Consider the following 17,221-nt stretch of genomic DNA (forward strand, 5'->3'; position numbering starts at 1 on the left):
AACAAAAGGGGTTTCAGGGAGACTTAGGACATGAGATGGGGGAGCCGTTCCACAGCCGTCCCACAGACGGGGCCGGGCGCCAGCCAGGAGGATGGGCTCTGGTCCTCGCTGCCATGTCGCCATCCTGGACCTGAGGTTCCTGCTGCTTCGTATGCACGGGGAGAGGCGCCAAGACGTCAAGACGCACCTGCAATGCTGCTAAGACACCAGCATCTGGCAGAACGTGAGAATGTCCTGAATCACCAAAAGGTGCCTCCCTGCGGCCCCGGGAAGGTAATTCTTTTGGACAGAACAGCTGTCTGCACAGACAAAGGCTCCCTTGTAGGAGGAGCGTCCTGGACACGTTGGGACGCCGATGTCCTGCATCTGCAGGGTGGGGCGGATGAGGCCCAGAGCCGAGTTCCCCAAACTCACGTTGTCATGTCCCTCGATTCACAGGGCATCCCAGAAATGGGGTCATTCTTCAGGGTGCTTTGCCCAAAACGCTGACCCAGGTATGCACCCCGGCCGTCCCTGCCCCAGACTCCATTCCAGCCCTGTTATTCCACAAACACATCCACAAAAATCCACCAACACATTCATCGGCTCTGTGCTTGCTTCCGCCACTCCCCCCAAGCTCAGAACAACTCCACGCCCGCCAGGACAAAACTCAGCTAATGCCTCCTCCTCCACGTCCTTTCCATGGATGCTGGCTCCCGGATGTAAACAGGAAACATGCCTGGCCCATATCGGTCCGTGTCCTACAGCAGCCCAGCGTGGCTCCCGGGGCATCTGTTGGAAGTCCACGGACCTCCTTGTTTCCTACGTACCTGTGTTGTGTACGGGTGTAGGTGTGCGTTAGAGATACGTTTGCATATGCTGCAAACATAGATTTGTTGCATATGCATATGTTGCATACGTTTGCCTATGTTGGAAGTGCTCATGTGCATTGACACACATGTGCCCACGTGACCACAAACACATACGAACATATGCATTATATGTTTTCAGGCATATCTGAACGCCCGTACTAGATGTATTTATGCAAAAATATCCGTGCGTGTGTTGGCGGGTGAAAATGGGCTTCTATTTATAAGTGTGTGAGCAAAGGCATTTTTTTTTAACATATAATGTATTATTTGCTCCAGGGGGACAGGTCTGTGAATCGCCAGGTTTACACACTTCACAGCACTCACCATAGCACATGCCCTCCCCAATGTCCATCACCCAACAACCCTCTCCCTAGTACCCCCTCCCACTGGCAACCCTCAGTTTGTTTCCTGATATTAAGAGTCTCTTATGGTTTGTCTCCCTCCCGATCCCATCTTGTTTCATTTTTTCCTTCCCTAGCCCCCATGCCCCCCCCCCGCCGCCACCTCTCAAGTTCCTCATTTCAGGGAGATTGTAGGATAATTGCCTTTCTCTGGTTGATTTATTTCGCTCAGCTGTCTATGGCCACACCACCCTAAATGCAACCAATCTCATCTGATTTATTTATTTATTTATTTCACTCAGCACAATACCCTCTAGTTCCATCCACGTCATGGCAAGATCTCATTTTTGATGGCTGCATAGTATTCCATTGTGTATATAAACCACATCTTCTTGATCCATTCATCTGTTGGTGGACATCTAGGTTCTTTCCATAGTTTGGCTATTGTGGACATTGCTGCTATGAACATTGGAGTGCATGTGCCCCTTCAGATCACTACGTTTGTATCTTTAGGGTAAACACCCAACAGTGCAATGAGCAAAGGTATCTGCATACACCTCAGTGTTCCCACCTCATGTGCTCACATATGTATTTATGGGTAATGCACACATGTCAATGGCCGTTTGTGCAGGACTCCCACAAGTTTCTGGGTCTGTGCGTATTTTTGAATTTGCAAATGAATCTGTACTTGTGTACAATGTGCATGCACACAGGCATGCCTACTTATTTGTGTGTATTTGTACATGCTTAGATTTGAGGTGTATCCCTTTCTCTGGGTAGATGGATTTGCATCTCTGTATCTGTTTGTATTGTTGTGTCTTTTACAGGGACATACAGGTATATATTTGCAAATGTACATGTGTGTGCGTAGGCACTTCTATGTGTAATTCTCTGTGCTTTTCTATACATGCAGACAGTTTTCCTGCTGGATTGCAGGATCCTTCCCTGCCCACATAGACCACAACGCATGCCCCATCACACCCATGCCCACACAGGATGCGTTTGGTGCATTCACGGCTCCACACATCCTGCTCCCATGCCAGCTTATCACTTGTGGGGTGCTCAAGGCAAAGGAAATGTCTGGTCCAGGCTGTGGGGTTCACGGCATAGTATAGTGTTTTGGGTGCAGGAAGGTGGTAAGTCACATTAAAGAGGTGGAAATGAATGGATAAAGAAGATGTGGTCCACATATACAATGGAATATTACGCAGCCATCAGAAAGGATGAATCCCCAACTTTTGCATCAACATGGACGGGATTGGAGAAGATTATGCTGAGTGACATAAGTCAAGCAGAGAAAGTCAATGATCATATGGTTTCACTTACTTGTGGAGCATAAGGAAAAACACGGAGGACATGGGGAGATGGAGAAGAGAAGGGAGTTGAGGGAAATCAGAGGGGGAGATGGACCATGAGAGACTGTGGACTCTGAGAAACAAACTGACGGTTTTGGAGGGGAGGTAGTGGGGTTGGGTGAGCCTGGTGTTGAGTATTAAGGAGGGCATGTATTGTACGGAGCACTGGGTGTGGTGCATAAACAGTGAATCTTGGAACGTTGAAAAAAATAAAATGAAATGAAAAAAAAAAAAAAAGAGGTAGAAATGAGAGCCCATGACCTCTATCCCCCACACACCTGCTAAGCTATTTTTTTTCAACATCCCTGAATGCCCAGCCCTCTGAAAGCACATCCAACAGATTGAAAATAGATCCCCTGAGCTTACTACTTCCTATAAAACATCCCTCGTGTAGACCTACAGGGAGAAGACCACCATACATCAGGAAACAAAGCCACGTGAGTCTCACACATCCAGTAAAAGGTGTATTTAAGAAGATCCACAGTCACTCAACTCAGCTGAGAAAACATTCCCAAAGGGCACCTGGCATCCATGGGTTTAAGCGGATGTGAAGTCTGGCATTTCAAGGACAGGGAAACATCTCCCTGGTGATGCCATTTTCTTGACTATTTTATTCATCGTAAGGAAGCCAGAAAAGCAGAGCTAGAGGATGATAAGATTCCCAGTTGGAGGAACGTGGCTCCTCATGGCCACTCGGCTTCTACGAGGCTGGCTGAGAGGGAACCTGAGCTCGACGCATCTGTAAACCAGTCTCCACATGGTTTTGATACTTGCTTCCTTGGGAGAGGGACTCTGTGTTCCATCCCTTGGATCTTGACCAGCTCGTTAGCTTTCTGTAATGAGTACAATGTAGCAGCCGTGACAAGGCTGTGTCAGGAAAGAAGGAGTGGCTCCCACCTCGTTGCTGGGAATGTTGGGAAGAACCAGCTTCCCTTAAGAAGACTGGCTGGTGCCTGTGAGACCGCCATATTGGAGAGGACTCATGGAGGTCATCTGGCCAGCCATGCAGCTGAGCCTGCGTGCTGGGCAGTACCCACTTTCCAGCAGTAAAGCAAGGACATCTGGACATCCAGCCCCGCATGAGCCATCGGATGAACAGAAGCCCGAGCTCCAACTGCACAGGACACCCAGACCTAGACCCGCCCAAATTCCTGTGTGTCCCCAAACTGCAAGCAATAGAAATGTTGATCTTTGAGCCACCGGGACTGGACATGGTTTGGAACACAGCAGTAGCCACTGGAATATCACGGCATGCATAAATGATCGATTCTTGGGATATCACGGCATGTGTAAATGATCAATTCCTAGAATACCAGTGCATGCTTAAATTATTAATTCCTTAGATACCAGTGCATCTCCATTTTTATCAACTCTTGGCATATTGGTGCACGCCTAAACGATCCATTCTTGGAACATCATGGCATGCATAAGTCATTAGTTCCTGAAACAGTGTGCATCCCCATTACCCATTCCTGGAACATCCCTCTGTGCCTAAATGATCAATTCTTGGAATATCTCTGCGTGCATAAATTATCAATTTCCACATTAGAGAGCCCCATCTCATGGGACGAATGACTGTCACTAAACTCAGCCTTCTAAGTATCCAGATTCATTGGAAAAGATCCCACATAATGGATTAGGGGATGTGGGGCTCCACGGGGATTATTAAGAATTTGGGGGTGTTGCTCTGCAGCGAGCTCCTAGTTCCGAGTGCCTCACAGTAACTCTTGTGAGTTACTCCCTTCCTTGCGATGGCCTCTGGGTGCCTGGAAGTTAGTAGCAGAGAAAATGGCTAGGGGACTCTGGTCAGCCGATCCTCGGGGCAGGTGCACGGACCTCGGGGCTGAAGTGTTGGACTCATTAGTTTTTTCCAGGGTGCACACGGTCCACTAGGTGGGAACAGGAGCTGAAGGACAACCGCAGCCGCATCTCCTGAAGACTTAAAAGATCCAGCTCATTGCATTTCTATTATGGATTATCTTCAAGAACGTACATGACAAGCTAACGTGGGGCAACGGTTGAGCTGGGGTGAAATGCCAGCATGGATCTTCGTTGGATGCAAGTTCTGGTGACAGATCATGGCACAGATTCACTGACCCGGCCTCTAAGAATGTGACCAGAATGACGCTTTGGGCCAAGAGCGAGTTCAAGGTTACTCCAGAAATCATAAACAGTTTTTGGAGCACATTCTTGGCATCAACAGCATCACTGGAGAAAGTGTACTTTTAAAGAGCAGCGAGAACATCACTGCCATGCCTACGGTCGGTCACCTCCGGGGAAATGTCCAATCCGTTCTGGGGCTCAATGAAAGCGAAGCAGGGGAGTCTCAGCACCACAGAGCCTGCAACCAGAGCCATCGTAATCCTAATCTAATCCACGATTATGTCGCACATCAAGAAATCTCCAAGTCCGTCTCTATTCTAAAGCAAAATGTCCCAGACACCTGCCTGTGCAGACCATCACTGATCTCAGATGATAATATGACAATGTTCATTGAATGTCTCCTATGTCCGTGGACCTGCATTTGTGTTTTTCGAATACTCCTCTTACATGAGTGCTGTGGAAGGTTGCCCCTTGATAGTGAGCATTGCCGAGACTTCCGTATCTCCCTTTGCTGGCCGAAAAGTAGGAAAAGGAACAATAAAAGTATCTGCTCACGGATCCGTGTGTTTCACTGGGGAGCAGACTTGCATGTAGAACAAGGTGTTGTTCTTTATGGAGTAAAACAATGAAACAGAAAAGGTACGTCCTAACCCTGGGGAGGAGACCGAGTTGTGTACCTTGCAGAAAACAGGAAAAGCACAAAAGAGACAGAGAAGGGGGCCCTCTCTGGCTGGTGGCACACGGCCAGATGATGGCCTCACTCTACCGCATGAGGAACACTTCAGAAACACCACCTTCACTCCGGGGAATGATCGCTACCCCTGCCTTCAGAGCCACTGTCCTCGCCCAGCTCTGGATTTCACTGGCTTACGCAGTAGTGGCATTTACTAAAACCAAAAACGTCTGGAAGCTGGAGACCATGGTAGTCAGGAAACGGATATAAAAATGTGGGGAGAGGGAAACAGAACATTCTGGAAGGGAGCAATGAGCGTTCTGATTCTGCCTGTAAAACATGAAAAGGGAAGGGCTGTCCATGTGACTTGGAGAGGGACGCTATAGGCCAATTAATGCCTCGGGTTCCAGGCAACACTAGTTGGCCATGAACCCACAAGGGCACAGGTACTGGGGTTGAGTGCTTAGGGGATAGTGAACCTATAGTCACATGTGGGCCAGTCACAATGTCTAAACTGAAGGCACAGATATGTGTGTTCAAAGTAATTCTTTAATGTCAACACCATGGGGAACACATTGGTGAAACCCATGCCCAGGCTCCATATTCCCATTTCGATTCTGGAATAGCTTTCCCCATGTTGTCGTAAAAGACAAACCAGTCACTTTCCCCACACCCCGTGACGATGGTAAGGACCCAATTGTTTACTGAGTATGTTCCTTAAACAGGTAACGGGTCTTGATTGAAAAGTACCATGCACTTGGTTCCATCATATGTACAGGACATACCAAGGACACCTGAGAGCAAGCGCTTTTCAACACACAACTCTTGGAAGAGCCTGTGGGTAACATGCTTCTGGGGCATCTGGCTAACTGGAAAGCCACTGTTTTTCTCAGCCTATTTCCTAAAACCTCATGAAGGGTATTTGGAGGAACAGAAGTGTCCCATGCAGGAGAGGCCATGCATGCCCACAGCTTTCAGCCTACTCTTCGGGCAGATCCGGGATCACGGTAAGTCACGTCAAGCGGCACTGCAAACACCCACCACCAGAAGAACATCCAACTGCCTTCTGTTCTAGGGAAACCCATCACACGGCAGAACATGGAGAGGGAGACACACTGGAAAACAAGCAGAAGGCATTGATGAGACGTGGTCTACACCCATCGGGTTCCAACAGTCCATTGACGCATGCATGCGCGTTGGTGATTCACCAGCTTCCGTGCTCCTGGAAGGGAGACCAGATGACGGCAGAGCCTGTTTTGCCCAGGGAACGCCAAGTGCATATAGAAGAAAACTGCTCAGGCATCTGCCTGCCCAGAAATGGGTACCATGTTCCTCCTCGCTCAACTGCTCTGCAGTTTTCGACGGGTGCCGATGCCATCAATATGCACCTGGTGAGAATCATTTACTTCTCAGAGTTATTTTACTTCTCAAGGGTTACCACTGCCATATTTATTTTTAGTAATTCTTGACATTGGGAAATGCATCCATTAGACGTATGGGACGAAGCCCTACAAGGGTAAAACATCAATTCCGTGCAGTTATTTCAAAACTATCTGTGATCAGGTGTGGGCATGGGAGAGTCGATAAATGAAACTTGGATGTGAATAGACTCTAAATTCTGAGCTGGCTCTGCAAGAGATACACTATCGATTCTTCTTGTGTCGGATAAATTCTCAGCTTGGATCCCGGGCTTCCAGAAAGAGGCAGTCTGGTTCTATTTTCATCGCACCAGCAAAGGCAAACACCATTTCCCTTCTGAAGTACTTAACATTTACAACATCTTGATCGCTCTTATCTTTTCTTTAAAAAAAAAAAAGGTTTTATTTATCTGACAGAGACAGAGCAACAGAGCATAAGAAAGGGAAGCAGCAGAGGGAGAGGGAGAAGCAGGCTCCTTGTTGAGTGGGGAGCCCGATATGGGACTGGATCCCAGGACCCTGGGATCCTGACCTGAGCCAGAGGCAGATGCTTGACTGACTGAGCCATCTAGGTGCCTCAGTCTTATCTTAAGAATTAAAAAATGAGAAAGAGAGAGAGAGAGAGAAGAAAAGCACAATTTCTAACTCTTCTTGGACCTTGGGAGTCCCTTTGTAGAATGCAGTGGTGCTGTGGGATGGGATACATGTGGTCCTGGGAACCCACATCCTTTCAACCAGTTGCCTTGGTGGGAGGAGGTAATATCACAGAGGAGGGTCTCGGGCAAATAGTTTTGGGAAATTCTGCAAACCCCTCTTGAACACCAACCAGGCAGGCCATGGCTGGGGTCCTCTTCTGAGAAGACCTGTGGTTGGAACACCCGTTTGCATCTGCTGACTCCTCCAAATATCTCCAAAAGAATCTTGACTCAGAATTCCCATTGCACACAGCAAGGAGGAATACTCATGCACAAACCAAGGGGAGAGACACATGAGAAATGCCTTATCTTCCTGTAAATCAAGGTAAGTCTGGGCACGCTGGGCTGGGGATGAATCCATGTGCAATCCTGACTGCACAGCCCTTGCCACCCCACTGGGCCCAGGGCCATCTGTCCCTGTGGCCTTCCTCCCTTCCTGGGTGCCATGGGATGCCACTTCAGAAGCCTGGGGCTTTCCAGGCAGATCACGTTTGAGATGGCGTCTTTTCTTTCATTTACACTACCCTGTTGTCATACTGTAAGTGGTACTTTCCGGGGTAGGTTGAAGAACTCAATAACTACCTGTTGAGTATCTGTCTCCTTTGCTAGAGAATGGCTTCCATGACGTCAAGGGCGCTCATTTATGACTGTATTGTTGCTACCTGTGAAGTACTGAGCTCACATAGGTAGGTGTGGTGGGCTGAATGATGACCAAGACATCCACATCCTGAATCCCCATGTGAGAGACAGAAGAATGTCTCAGGATGTCCACATCCTGGTCCCCATGTGGGAGACAGAAGAATGGCTTCAGGGATGTCCAAATCCTGATCTCCATGTAGTGAACAGAATAATGTCCATGTCTCGAACCCCATGTGGGGAGACATCCTGGTCTCCATGTGGGGGACAGAAGAATGTCCCCAGAACCAGCCACGTCCTAATACCCATAGAGTGGACAGAATAATGTTCCCACAGACATCCACATCCTGGTCCCCATGTGGGGGACAGAAGGATGTCCCCAGGGATGTCCACACCCTGGTCTCCATGTGGAGGACAGAAGAATGTCCCTAAAACCATCCACGTCCTAATACCCACAGAGTGGAGAGAATAATGTCCCCACAGATGTCCATGTCCTGGTCCCCATAAGCAAGACAGAATAATGTCCCCACAGACATCCAGGTCCTGGTCCCCACATAGCGAAGAGAATAATGTCCCCACCAACATCTATGACTTGATCCCTGGGTGGGAGACAGAACCATGTACCCCACAGACATCCACATCTTGGTCCATGTATGGCAGATGGCATCCCCAAACATGTCCACATCCCATGCCCAGTGTGGTGGACCCAGTAACTTCCCCAAAGATGTCCACATCGTGATCTGCAGAGCCTGTGAATATGTGTCCTTAGATGGATAGAGACTTTGCAAATGGGACTGGATTAGGGATACAGTGCTGAGGATGGTTCTGGATGACCCCAGTGGTCCGGGGTCACCACAAATGTCCTCACAAGAGGAAGACAGAAGGCTCAGAGTCAGCGAAGCTATGTGTGGACAGAAGCAAACATTACAGAGAGACAGAGGGAGCTGCTGATGCTACTCCTGTCGGGGTGGGAAGCAGCCATGAGCCAAGGAAGGCTGACAGCCTCTAGAAGCTGGAAAAGGCAAGTCAATGCAAGAGAAATCAAGGAAATTTCAAGGAGAATCAAGGGATTTTCCCTTAGGGCTCAGGGTTTCCACAGTGCACGTGTTGTGTCTCCATGTGTCTGGGGCAGGGAGAAGCCATGGTAGGTCTTGAGCACAGAGGAAGGTGTGTGGGGAGCAAAGTCTGAGGGATGTGAAGCCAATGTATGGATGGGATTCCTTAGAGGGAAAACAGACATGGCGTACAGAGGGTCCAGCCTCCCTGGGTGGAGGTCTCCAGAGAAATGTTAGACAAGCCAGGCATGCTTGGCTTACTGTCTGCAGAGAAGAACAGGGACCATGTTAGGACCACTGGGGTCATCCTGAAAGTGAACATCAGAGAGTGAACCATGGGGTATCCGCTGATGACCCCTGTCTTGCATGGACAGGTCTATAAAATCTCACAAATTCTGGACAAGCCCACCACAGCGGTTTCATCCTGCTGCTTACCAATTGCTCCAGGATGACGAGCTCTAGTCCCTAATGACTGAGGGTTACGTGGTTTGAGGAAAGAAGATGTGCACTTGGACCAGATCCCCTGCAGTCCTGCCAGCTCGTGTCTACATGGGGCAATCCATAATATTCTAATTCTCAACATTTATAATAGTGAGGAACGCCCTGACCAAGGATGCTCCCACCAGCGCCAAGACAGAGGGATCCCAAATCACTGATTTCTGCAAATAAATTAAAGGTGCGCCCATTTTGGGAAATCTTGAAAAATATCAGAAAAGGTCCGTGAGGAACGGAAAATTAAAATCATTCCAAGCCTTCCAACGAGCACCACCAGCACTAATAACACACACGTCGTGTGGTTTCCAGGCTAAGTAGGTGGAACTGGTGTTAGTTGTACCTTTGTCCGGCACCCACATGTCACAGGTCTACGTGTACGCATCTGTATGTGTAAACAGGTCACGGGCGTCAGACCCTCTACATTGTAGATGCTACACCTTTCCCTTCACTGAGAATTTCCAAACAGGTGCACTGGGCCGAAGCGTGCCTATCTGCACCCCCTTCCCGCCCACCAACCCCACGGATATGACAGAAAACATTAAAACGTGTGAAGACAAAGAGAAAGAAGAGAAGGGGACGGCAATCGAATCCCGGAAGCCAGAATCAGATGGACTAATACGGTGTAGCCTTACTATGTAGACTTAAGCTCCCTCTTCCCCGCAGATTATGTCCCTATCGTCATTCTCGTGATTTCTTACTAGGGTACCTTCCCTGGGAAAAGGACTTTGGAGAAGAGAGTCAAGCAAGTCTCTTTAGTTGGGGAAATTCGCCCGGATTATCCAAATGCATTCGGCAGAATCGCAGGGGTCCAATGGTAAGGTTCTCCCTGCCGTGCAACAGATGAATAATTTAGCAAATGTTTTATGTATTTTGGAAAGAAGGTGTTGTGGTTTGACTGATGGCTATGCCTTTCACCCTATTAATATTACCGTTTATGTCCTCAACACACGACCAGCCGGTTTCCAAGTCTCAAAGCGATGTGTGATGTTCTACGAACACCAGTGTTTCTCTGCCATACTTCCGACCATTCCCGCGTTCTACATGGATTCAGTCCAGACACGTTCATGGCACTGCCTCCTCACTGTGGAGGGTTTGGATGAACCTCTACGACATCTCTTGAGTATAGCAGGGGAAGAAAGCAATGTCTCGGGCACCAAGATGGGTCCACGATGCCCTTAAGACCTGAGCGTGGCTGAAAGAAAGGATCGGGGTCAAGGTTGGTTGGTGTTGAAGATGGACAGGTGGGCACGGTGAAGGCAGGGGAAGAGGAGATGTGAACTCCACATGTCCATTTGACGAGTAATGGCCACAGGGAAGAAGTCAAGAGACAGTTGGGTGTAGAGCCCACATACTGATGACCTCCATGGGGACGTGCTGAGGACTTAATATGGTAACATTTGTGAAAATGCCCAACCAAAACAACATTCATGACATACCTTATTAGCTCACATGTGCCAGTGAAGATATGGACTTCATACAACTTATTATCAGGCTTACCATCATTTCAAATCGATTATGCCCCTGACAAAAGCCATACGCAACAGTGAAGCCAAGCCTCGGTGACCACAGCACATAGACTCCCGAATTTCCATGGAAATCCTGATTTCCCAAAGAACATCCATCCCGGGACAGCCGGTGTGCATGTCTGCATCAGAGTTCAGCTCTGGATTTCCCCAGGACTCACCATTGTTGACCAGGACATGGAGAGGGATTTTCTTCTTCTTAAACGTCTGGACAAACTGCCGGATGGACTTCAGAGACGCCAGATCGCAATATAAAAACTCCACTGCGAAAGGACAGAAACACCGGATTATCTTTTGACCGACTACAGAGCCTACAATGGTTTCTAAGTAAGTTAAGTTCCATTGCACTAGGAGAAGGACACCGGATTTTAAAGATGAAGGTACCATGCAGGAAACGCACCCTATGAAGACACTATGTGAGTCATGCCCTGGATGATACCCTGTCCTTGAGTGTGGATGGGACCTGTAACTTGCTTCTTGTCAACAGAGTAAGGCAAAAAATGGAATATCAGTTCTTTGAGTAGGTTCCATTATATAGCAAGGATGATGGGACGTCACTCCCAGGACTGCATTTCCTTAGGTAAATCCCCTCTTGCTAAGGTGGGCGGGAGAGAGATTTTCCTGCTGGCTTTAACAGAGTAAGCCGCCATGTTACGAGAGGCCATGGGTCAAGATCCTTCCAGTGGCTCTGGGGAGCTGAGAACAGCCCCTGGCCGAAATCAGCAGGAAGGTCAGAGCCTCAGACCTACAACCTCAAGGAGCTTCAGTCATCAAACAAACAACTGAATGAGTTTGGAAAGGCATTCTGAGCTCCAGAGGGGAACTCAGAGCACCAACCATTTGCAGCTGACATCAGTCCGCTGGGTCATCCTCTGGCATGACGGTCTTTGTACGGGGACATCACTTTGGGTCTCTGGGACCAGCTCTTGGGAACATGCTCCCTTGGATGTTGGTTGCAAGACCCCAGAACAGAGGGGAATGCAGCTCCCAAGCCCAAGAACCAGCGGCACACAGCCCGGGCGCGAGACATGTCTTCACGGTTTTGTTTTGTGCTTCTCGTAAAGCACTTTAAATATCACAACACGGAGGGAGGGCCGCCTGGGTGGCTCAGTCAGGTCAGCATCCCACTCGGTTTTGAGCCTTGTGGGGCTTTGCACTCAGAAGGGAGCCTGCTTGAGACCCTCTGTCTCCCTCCCTTTTCCTCTGCCCCTCCCCTCCCCCTGCTTGGTCGCTCTCCCCCCTCCAAAATAAAGAAATAGATAAAACAGTAATCACAACACAGCAGAGCCAGCCACACGCACTAGGTTGGGAGGGTACATATTTTGGAACATGTATATTTGATTTCACTTGGAAAGGACATTTTAAGATAATCTACAGTCCCCAGCTTCTTCCGTGTGAAGAACCAAGCCGCTATGTGCCAAGTCGCGTGACCACTGAGGACGAGGAAGGACCCGTTTTCAATATTTTCTCTAAAGAAATACGGGGGGAGCTGGGGAGGGCAGGTTTCTGGACCAAAGCCCCTCCGAGTGAGATCTACAGATGGGTTCCATCCTGGGAAGTGTTTGTTACCAGTCTGCCGTAAGACACAGCCCAACATCGAGAACAGTGTTTAGAAAATTAAAAAAAAAAAAAAATCGAGAGTCATTTTATGTTTGCTGAATCCAATGATTTAAAAAAAGCAAAACTGGAGGCTCCGTTTTGCGTGTTTTTAATTTCATTTTTCTAGTAATTCATGTCGGCCCTATCTACATCGGTATCAATCTGTGACAGATTTGGGAAAGGGGTTTTGCCGCAGATGGTTTGGAAGCGTTGCTCTAGAACATAGTGCCATCTGGATAGGCATTCCCGAGACACCATTCAAATTCTCCCCCAACATATTTATGAGGATAATTTTTTTTTTTTTAAAGGGGGAAATCTACACTGCTTCCAGTGATGAGAATGGGTGATAACAGGGTTGGTCGACACACAAGCTCAGCTTCCAGGATGAGAGCACTGTTGCTGCATCTTTGTAAAGTCAGAAGATCATTTTTCTTTGATTGCTGGAGGAAAGGGTTCCTAACCAGCCAGAACCCAGAGAGCCAGCTTTCCACCTAGAGATCACTACCTTGTGAGGCAGCCGAAGGACTTGGCTCCATGGTTGCCATCAACACCGGCTTTCCGACCTTAATTCAGGAACTACTCCTCTCTCACTGTTCGTGCTACAAGATATCACCGGCAGGAAGGAGAAGGATCGCGCGGTGGAAGGGGCTGACATCGCATAGGGACTCTGAGCCCATCAATCAAGTCCCACCACTGGGGAGGACAGAGCGGTCACTGCAAACTAGAACTCATCACAGGGTCCATCCTCGACAATGGGAACATACAAGACACGTTGCAGGGCATGGGTACCACCTCTGTTGAGCAGAAGTACCAAGCTTGATCTCAGACAAGACAAAGGAAGTCACATTTCTTAGGAGCTCAGCTGGCACACCCACCTAAAATCTGCATTTTTTCCACCACGCAAGCCCCACAAGGTGCATTGGGAAACGGGGTGAGGGTCATTGATCCAGCAGGGCACATGGAAGCTGGAGGTGGGAGAAGCAGACACGGGTGGTGTTTTCCATTCTACCTGGAATGCCATCAGCGGTACCTCCCACTTGCGTTTGAATAATTACAGAAATGGAAGACTTCCCTGTACGTCTCAGGGGCAAGAAGTACTGTATCTGTGAAACATGACTGGAAAAATGTGAGGTATACCAGCTGTCCGTGTAGACAGAATGGAAGACCCAGGAAGGAGGCATGAGCCCTGAGACCCTGGTCCTGATTCAAAACCAATATGGCGGCCTCCCACTGGTGGCAGTGGGTGGGGGGGAAGGTGAAGTCTTCTCTATGTTGATTATAGTTTTAAAAAGTGAGGATTAGGGATAAAAAAGGCCCAAAGTTACCAAACAAGCAAACGCAAGGGGAGGTTGACCTCATTCGTACAAAGCAGGGGTAACTCAAGACTAAAACATGAATGGGACACAAAGACTTAATAGGTAGGGACTCAATGCTTGACCAATATGATGTCCTCTGGTAACCCTAACCCTAACCCTGTGCCTTTTCCCAACACATCTTCACAGCTATCCACGTGCATTCTCAAGAACTCTTGCATATGCAGGGAGAGACACCAAAGTCCCGATTCTTACAAGAGGATTCACGCGGGCCCATCTTGGAGCATGTGACAGACCAACAGACAAGCAGAGGAACAAGGACCCAGAGAAGGCTGTGATTAGGACGCTTGACAACGCTGAAGAATGCCAATTTACAAAACAGGGACGGGTCTTTTGTAATGAGGAAGATTTTATAATGATGGGTTCCTCATTCTCTCTATATTAATATGGGAAGTTGATAACAAAAAGATGAAAATTTCAGGGACAGGAATCCTTTTCTGTGAAAATACCGATTATTATAGCCTCATCAAGGCAATTAGGAGTAATCAGACCGAGGAATATGACAGCCATAGAAAAATGACAAAAGAACAGTCATCCGGGAAGTGGCTGCCGGTGTTTCAGCAAATTCTTTTACACTTTGAAAGAACAGACAATCGCACCTCTACCGACGGACTCCAGACAGAGGCACGGAAGCGCGGAGTTGTTTCGTTTGATGGCGTGTGCGTTGTCGTGACAGAAAAATCTGCAAAGACGCAACACCAGAAGGGAAGGACTCGGAATCGCAAAGCACCTGACCCCGAGGGTAACATCTGTACCCACAGACGAAAAAGTCGCAGACGCAAACGGAAATTAAAAACCCGTGCGGATGATCCAAAGTGAGTGCGTCTAACAGGAGGGGACAATGCGGAAGATCATTTCCGAAGAGGATGCCCGGCAGGAAAAGCCTCCTAGAACTGCCCGTCACCGCTCGCTCCCCCACGTGATGGAATCGGGGGTGAGTTTAGGAAGAGCACGCCCCCTGAAAGGCGGAGAGGCATTGTTTGGGGGGAAAGGGCATCCCTCTGCAGGAGAAAATGAGAGCTCTCAACCCTGTCCCAACAGCAAACATGTCTGTCCTGTGTCCAGGGTCAGCCGGTGCTAGGAAACTCTGTCCTGTTCCCTGGTGGGGAACAGAAACTCTGCAACCGGGGGATGGAGCATGCCTGTGCCTGTGTGCGGGAGGCAGCCAGAGCCGTCCTGGGACCCAACCCCACATTTGGGGGGTTGCCAGCTGCTGGAGCCGCTTTAGGTAAACCCCAGGGCAGGGGTGGGAGGCACTTGGAGGAATGGGGACCCACAAAGTGCGGGGGGTTTGCCCAGGAGGAGGACAGTGTCCCGAGCACGCCCTGCCCCTGCCATGTTGCTCTGTTTCTCGGAAGAAAGAGTACGTTTGAAGCAGATGTGGCGGCGGCTGTCTAGGCTCCTCCTGTCCTCGTCTGCTGAGACCTGAAATCCCGCCCTCTAGGTCTGCAGCACACGTAAGCCTGTCCCCGAAAGTGTCTGTGGTGGGGGGCGGGGGGAGCGCTGTGCTAGAAATGGAGAGACCAAGGCAGAGACAAACAGAGAAAATCAGCAAGACACAGACACAGAGACACAGGGAGACAGACAGACAGACAAAAGGAGACAGACAAGCACAGAGAGGAAGAAAGAGACAAAAGGAAACAGAGACAGAGACAGAGGGGGACAGAAGGACAGACACAGAGACAGGGAAAGAGAGAGAGACACAGACATAAAGGGAGACAGAGACAGTGAGAGAAAGATAGACACAGAGATAGAGACAGAGGCAGAGACATAAAGAGAGAGACAGAGACAGATAAGGAGACAGGGAGACTACAAAAAGACCATCAGAAAGAGACAGAGACAGACAGACAGACAGACAGACAGACACAGGTGCACAGAGACAGAGAGATCGTCAGAAATAGTCACAGACAGAGACAAAGAGAGAGAGGAAGGCAGACAGACAGAGAGGCAGAGCTCCCTGGCAGGGAGGGAGCAAAATGAATAAAGGAAGGAGCATTTTCACGTCCCTCTGCTGGCTCTGAGGCCCCACCACCAGGGCTGAAGGCTGGGGCTGTATTTCCTGGGGGGGGGGGTGTGCTCGGAGGTAAAGTCCCCAGAGAGGTAGGCTGTGCTGACACCATCCAGGTAGAGAGGAGCGTCAGGACTCAGGCATCCATCTGGAATGAGGTTCATGCAGTTATCCAGATGCCCACCCCAGAGCCCAGGACCCTTCAAGGCACTGGGGTCCCACACGGGGTCCCAGCCAGCAGCTCGGACAGGACAGTACATGTCTCTACACGGCACACCACATTCCCTCTCTTTCCAACACACGGAGGCATGGTACCGTTTGAGCGTCCTGTCTGGGCAGTCCTCTACAAAGACCCAAGCATCACGACCCAGCCTTACAGCCAGCGTCCAGGGCCCTGCGCTGGGTGGCTCAACTATTACCATTCTCCGTCCTCACAGGGACTCGTGGGCAGAGCCAGTCAGTGCATCTCGTCCTCACCCACCTGCCCAGCCTTTTGCATTCAAGACGCCCATTCCTCAACCAAACCCGTCTTACACATCGGATGTTGTCTTAGAACCAGCTTGAAGGGGCAATCTGTCACCCTTCTGTGCCTACTTGAGTGCTGGCTTGTCTTATCAAGGCAAACTCCTCCTTGGAGAGTCTCCCTTACAGACAGAAACTGTCCGTACACACGCATATGTCCCCACACCACCTCCAGGGAAACCTATTTTTTCCTGGTGTCCCCGACCAGCGTCGTCTCTCTAGAGATACGTGGCCCAGCCATCCAGCACTGTAATGCCCTACAAATTCGAGCCCAAGCCGCTCATGTATAAAACGGCAACAGTCACCACCCCAAAAAAGGCAACAACTGCAACCCAAGTCATGAGGTGTGGTATGCGTTCTTGTCGAAAGGCGTGGGCTTTTCAGATCACAGAGTAGGAAGACAGTTGTGACGCCCACATTTATTAAGAACGTGGGAATTGACAAAACACACCTGATCTGCCCCCAAGAGAAACAGAGCATGGGAACGGGGTTTTCTAAAGAGTTTGGAAACAATTCCTTCTCCGAGGAGGGGAACCGCCCTCCTGCAGATCTAATTTGCTTGATGCCCTGCCCC

The 17,221-nt window shown here is 49.3% G+C and overlaps 1 protein-coding gene across 5 annotated transcripts in view; it reads right to left on the reverse strand.

Moving 5' to 3' along the window:
- DHRSX (dehydrogenase/reductase X-linked) overlaps positions 1-17,221 on the reverse strand; it is a 212,553-nt gene that overhangs the window by 93,570 nt on the left and 101,762 nt on the right. For all 5 annotated transcript variants that reach the window (XR_006609437.1, XR_006609438.1, XR_006609436.1 and 2 more), the window contains one exon: positions 11,307-11,408. Coding sequence is in view for 2 of the 5 variants with exons in the window: in XM_045089256.1 (XP_044945191.1) it covers positions 11,307-11,408 (102 nt within the window). In the remaining 3 variants the exon portion in view is untranslated. The remainder of the gene's footprint in view (positions 1-11,306; positions 11,409-17,221) is intronic.

This window comes from Mustela putorius, unplaced genomic scaffold, assembly GCF_011764305.1.
Source record: "Mustela putorius furo isolate JIRA1106 unplaced genomic scaffold, ASM1176430v1.1 tig00003836_pilon_pilon_pilon, whole genome shotgun sequence".
NCBI lineage: Eukaryota > Metazoa > Chordata > Mammalia > Carnivora > Mustelidae > Mustela > Mustela putorius.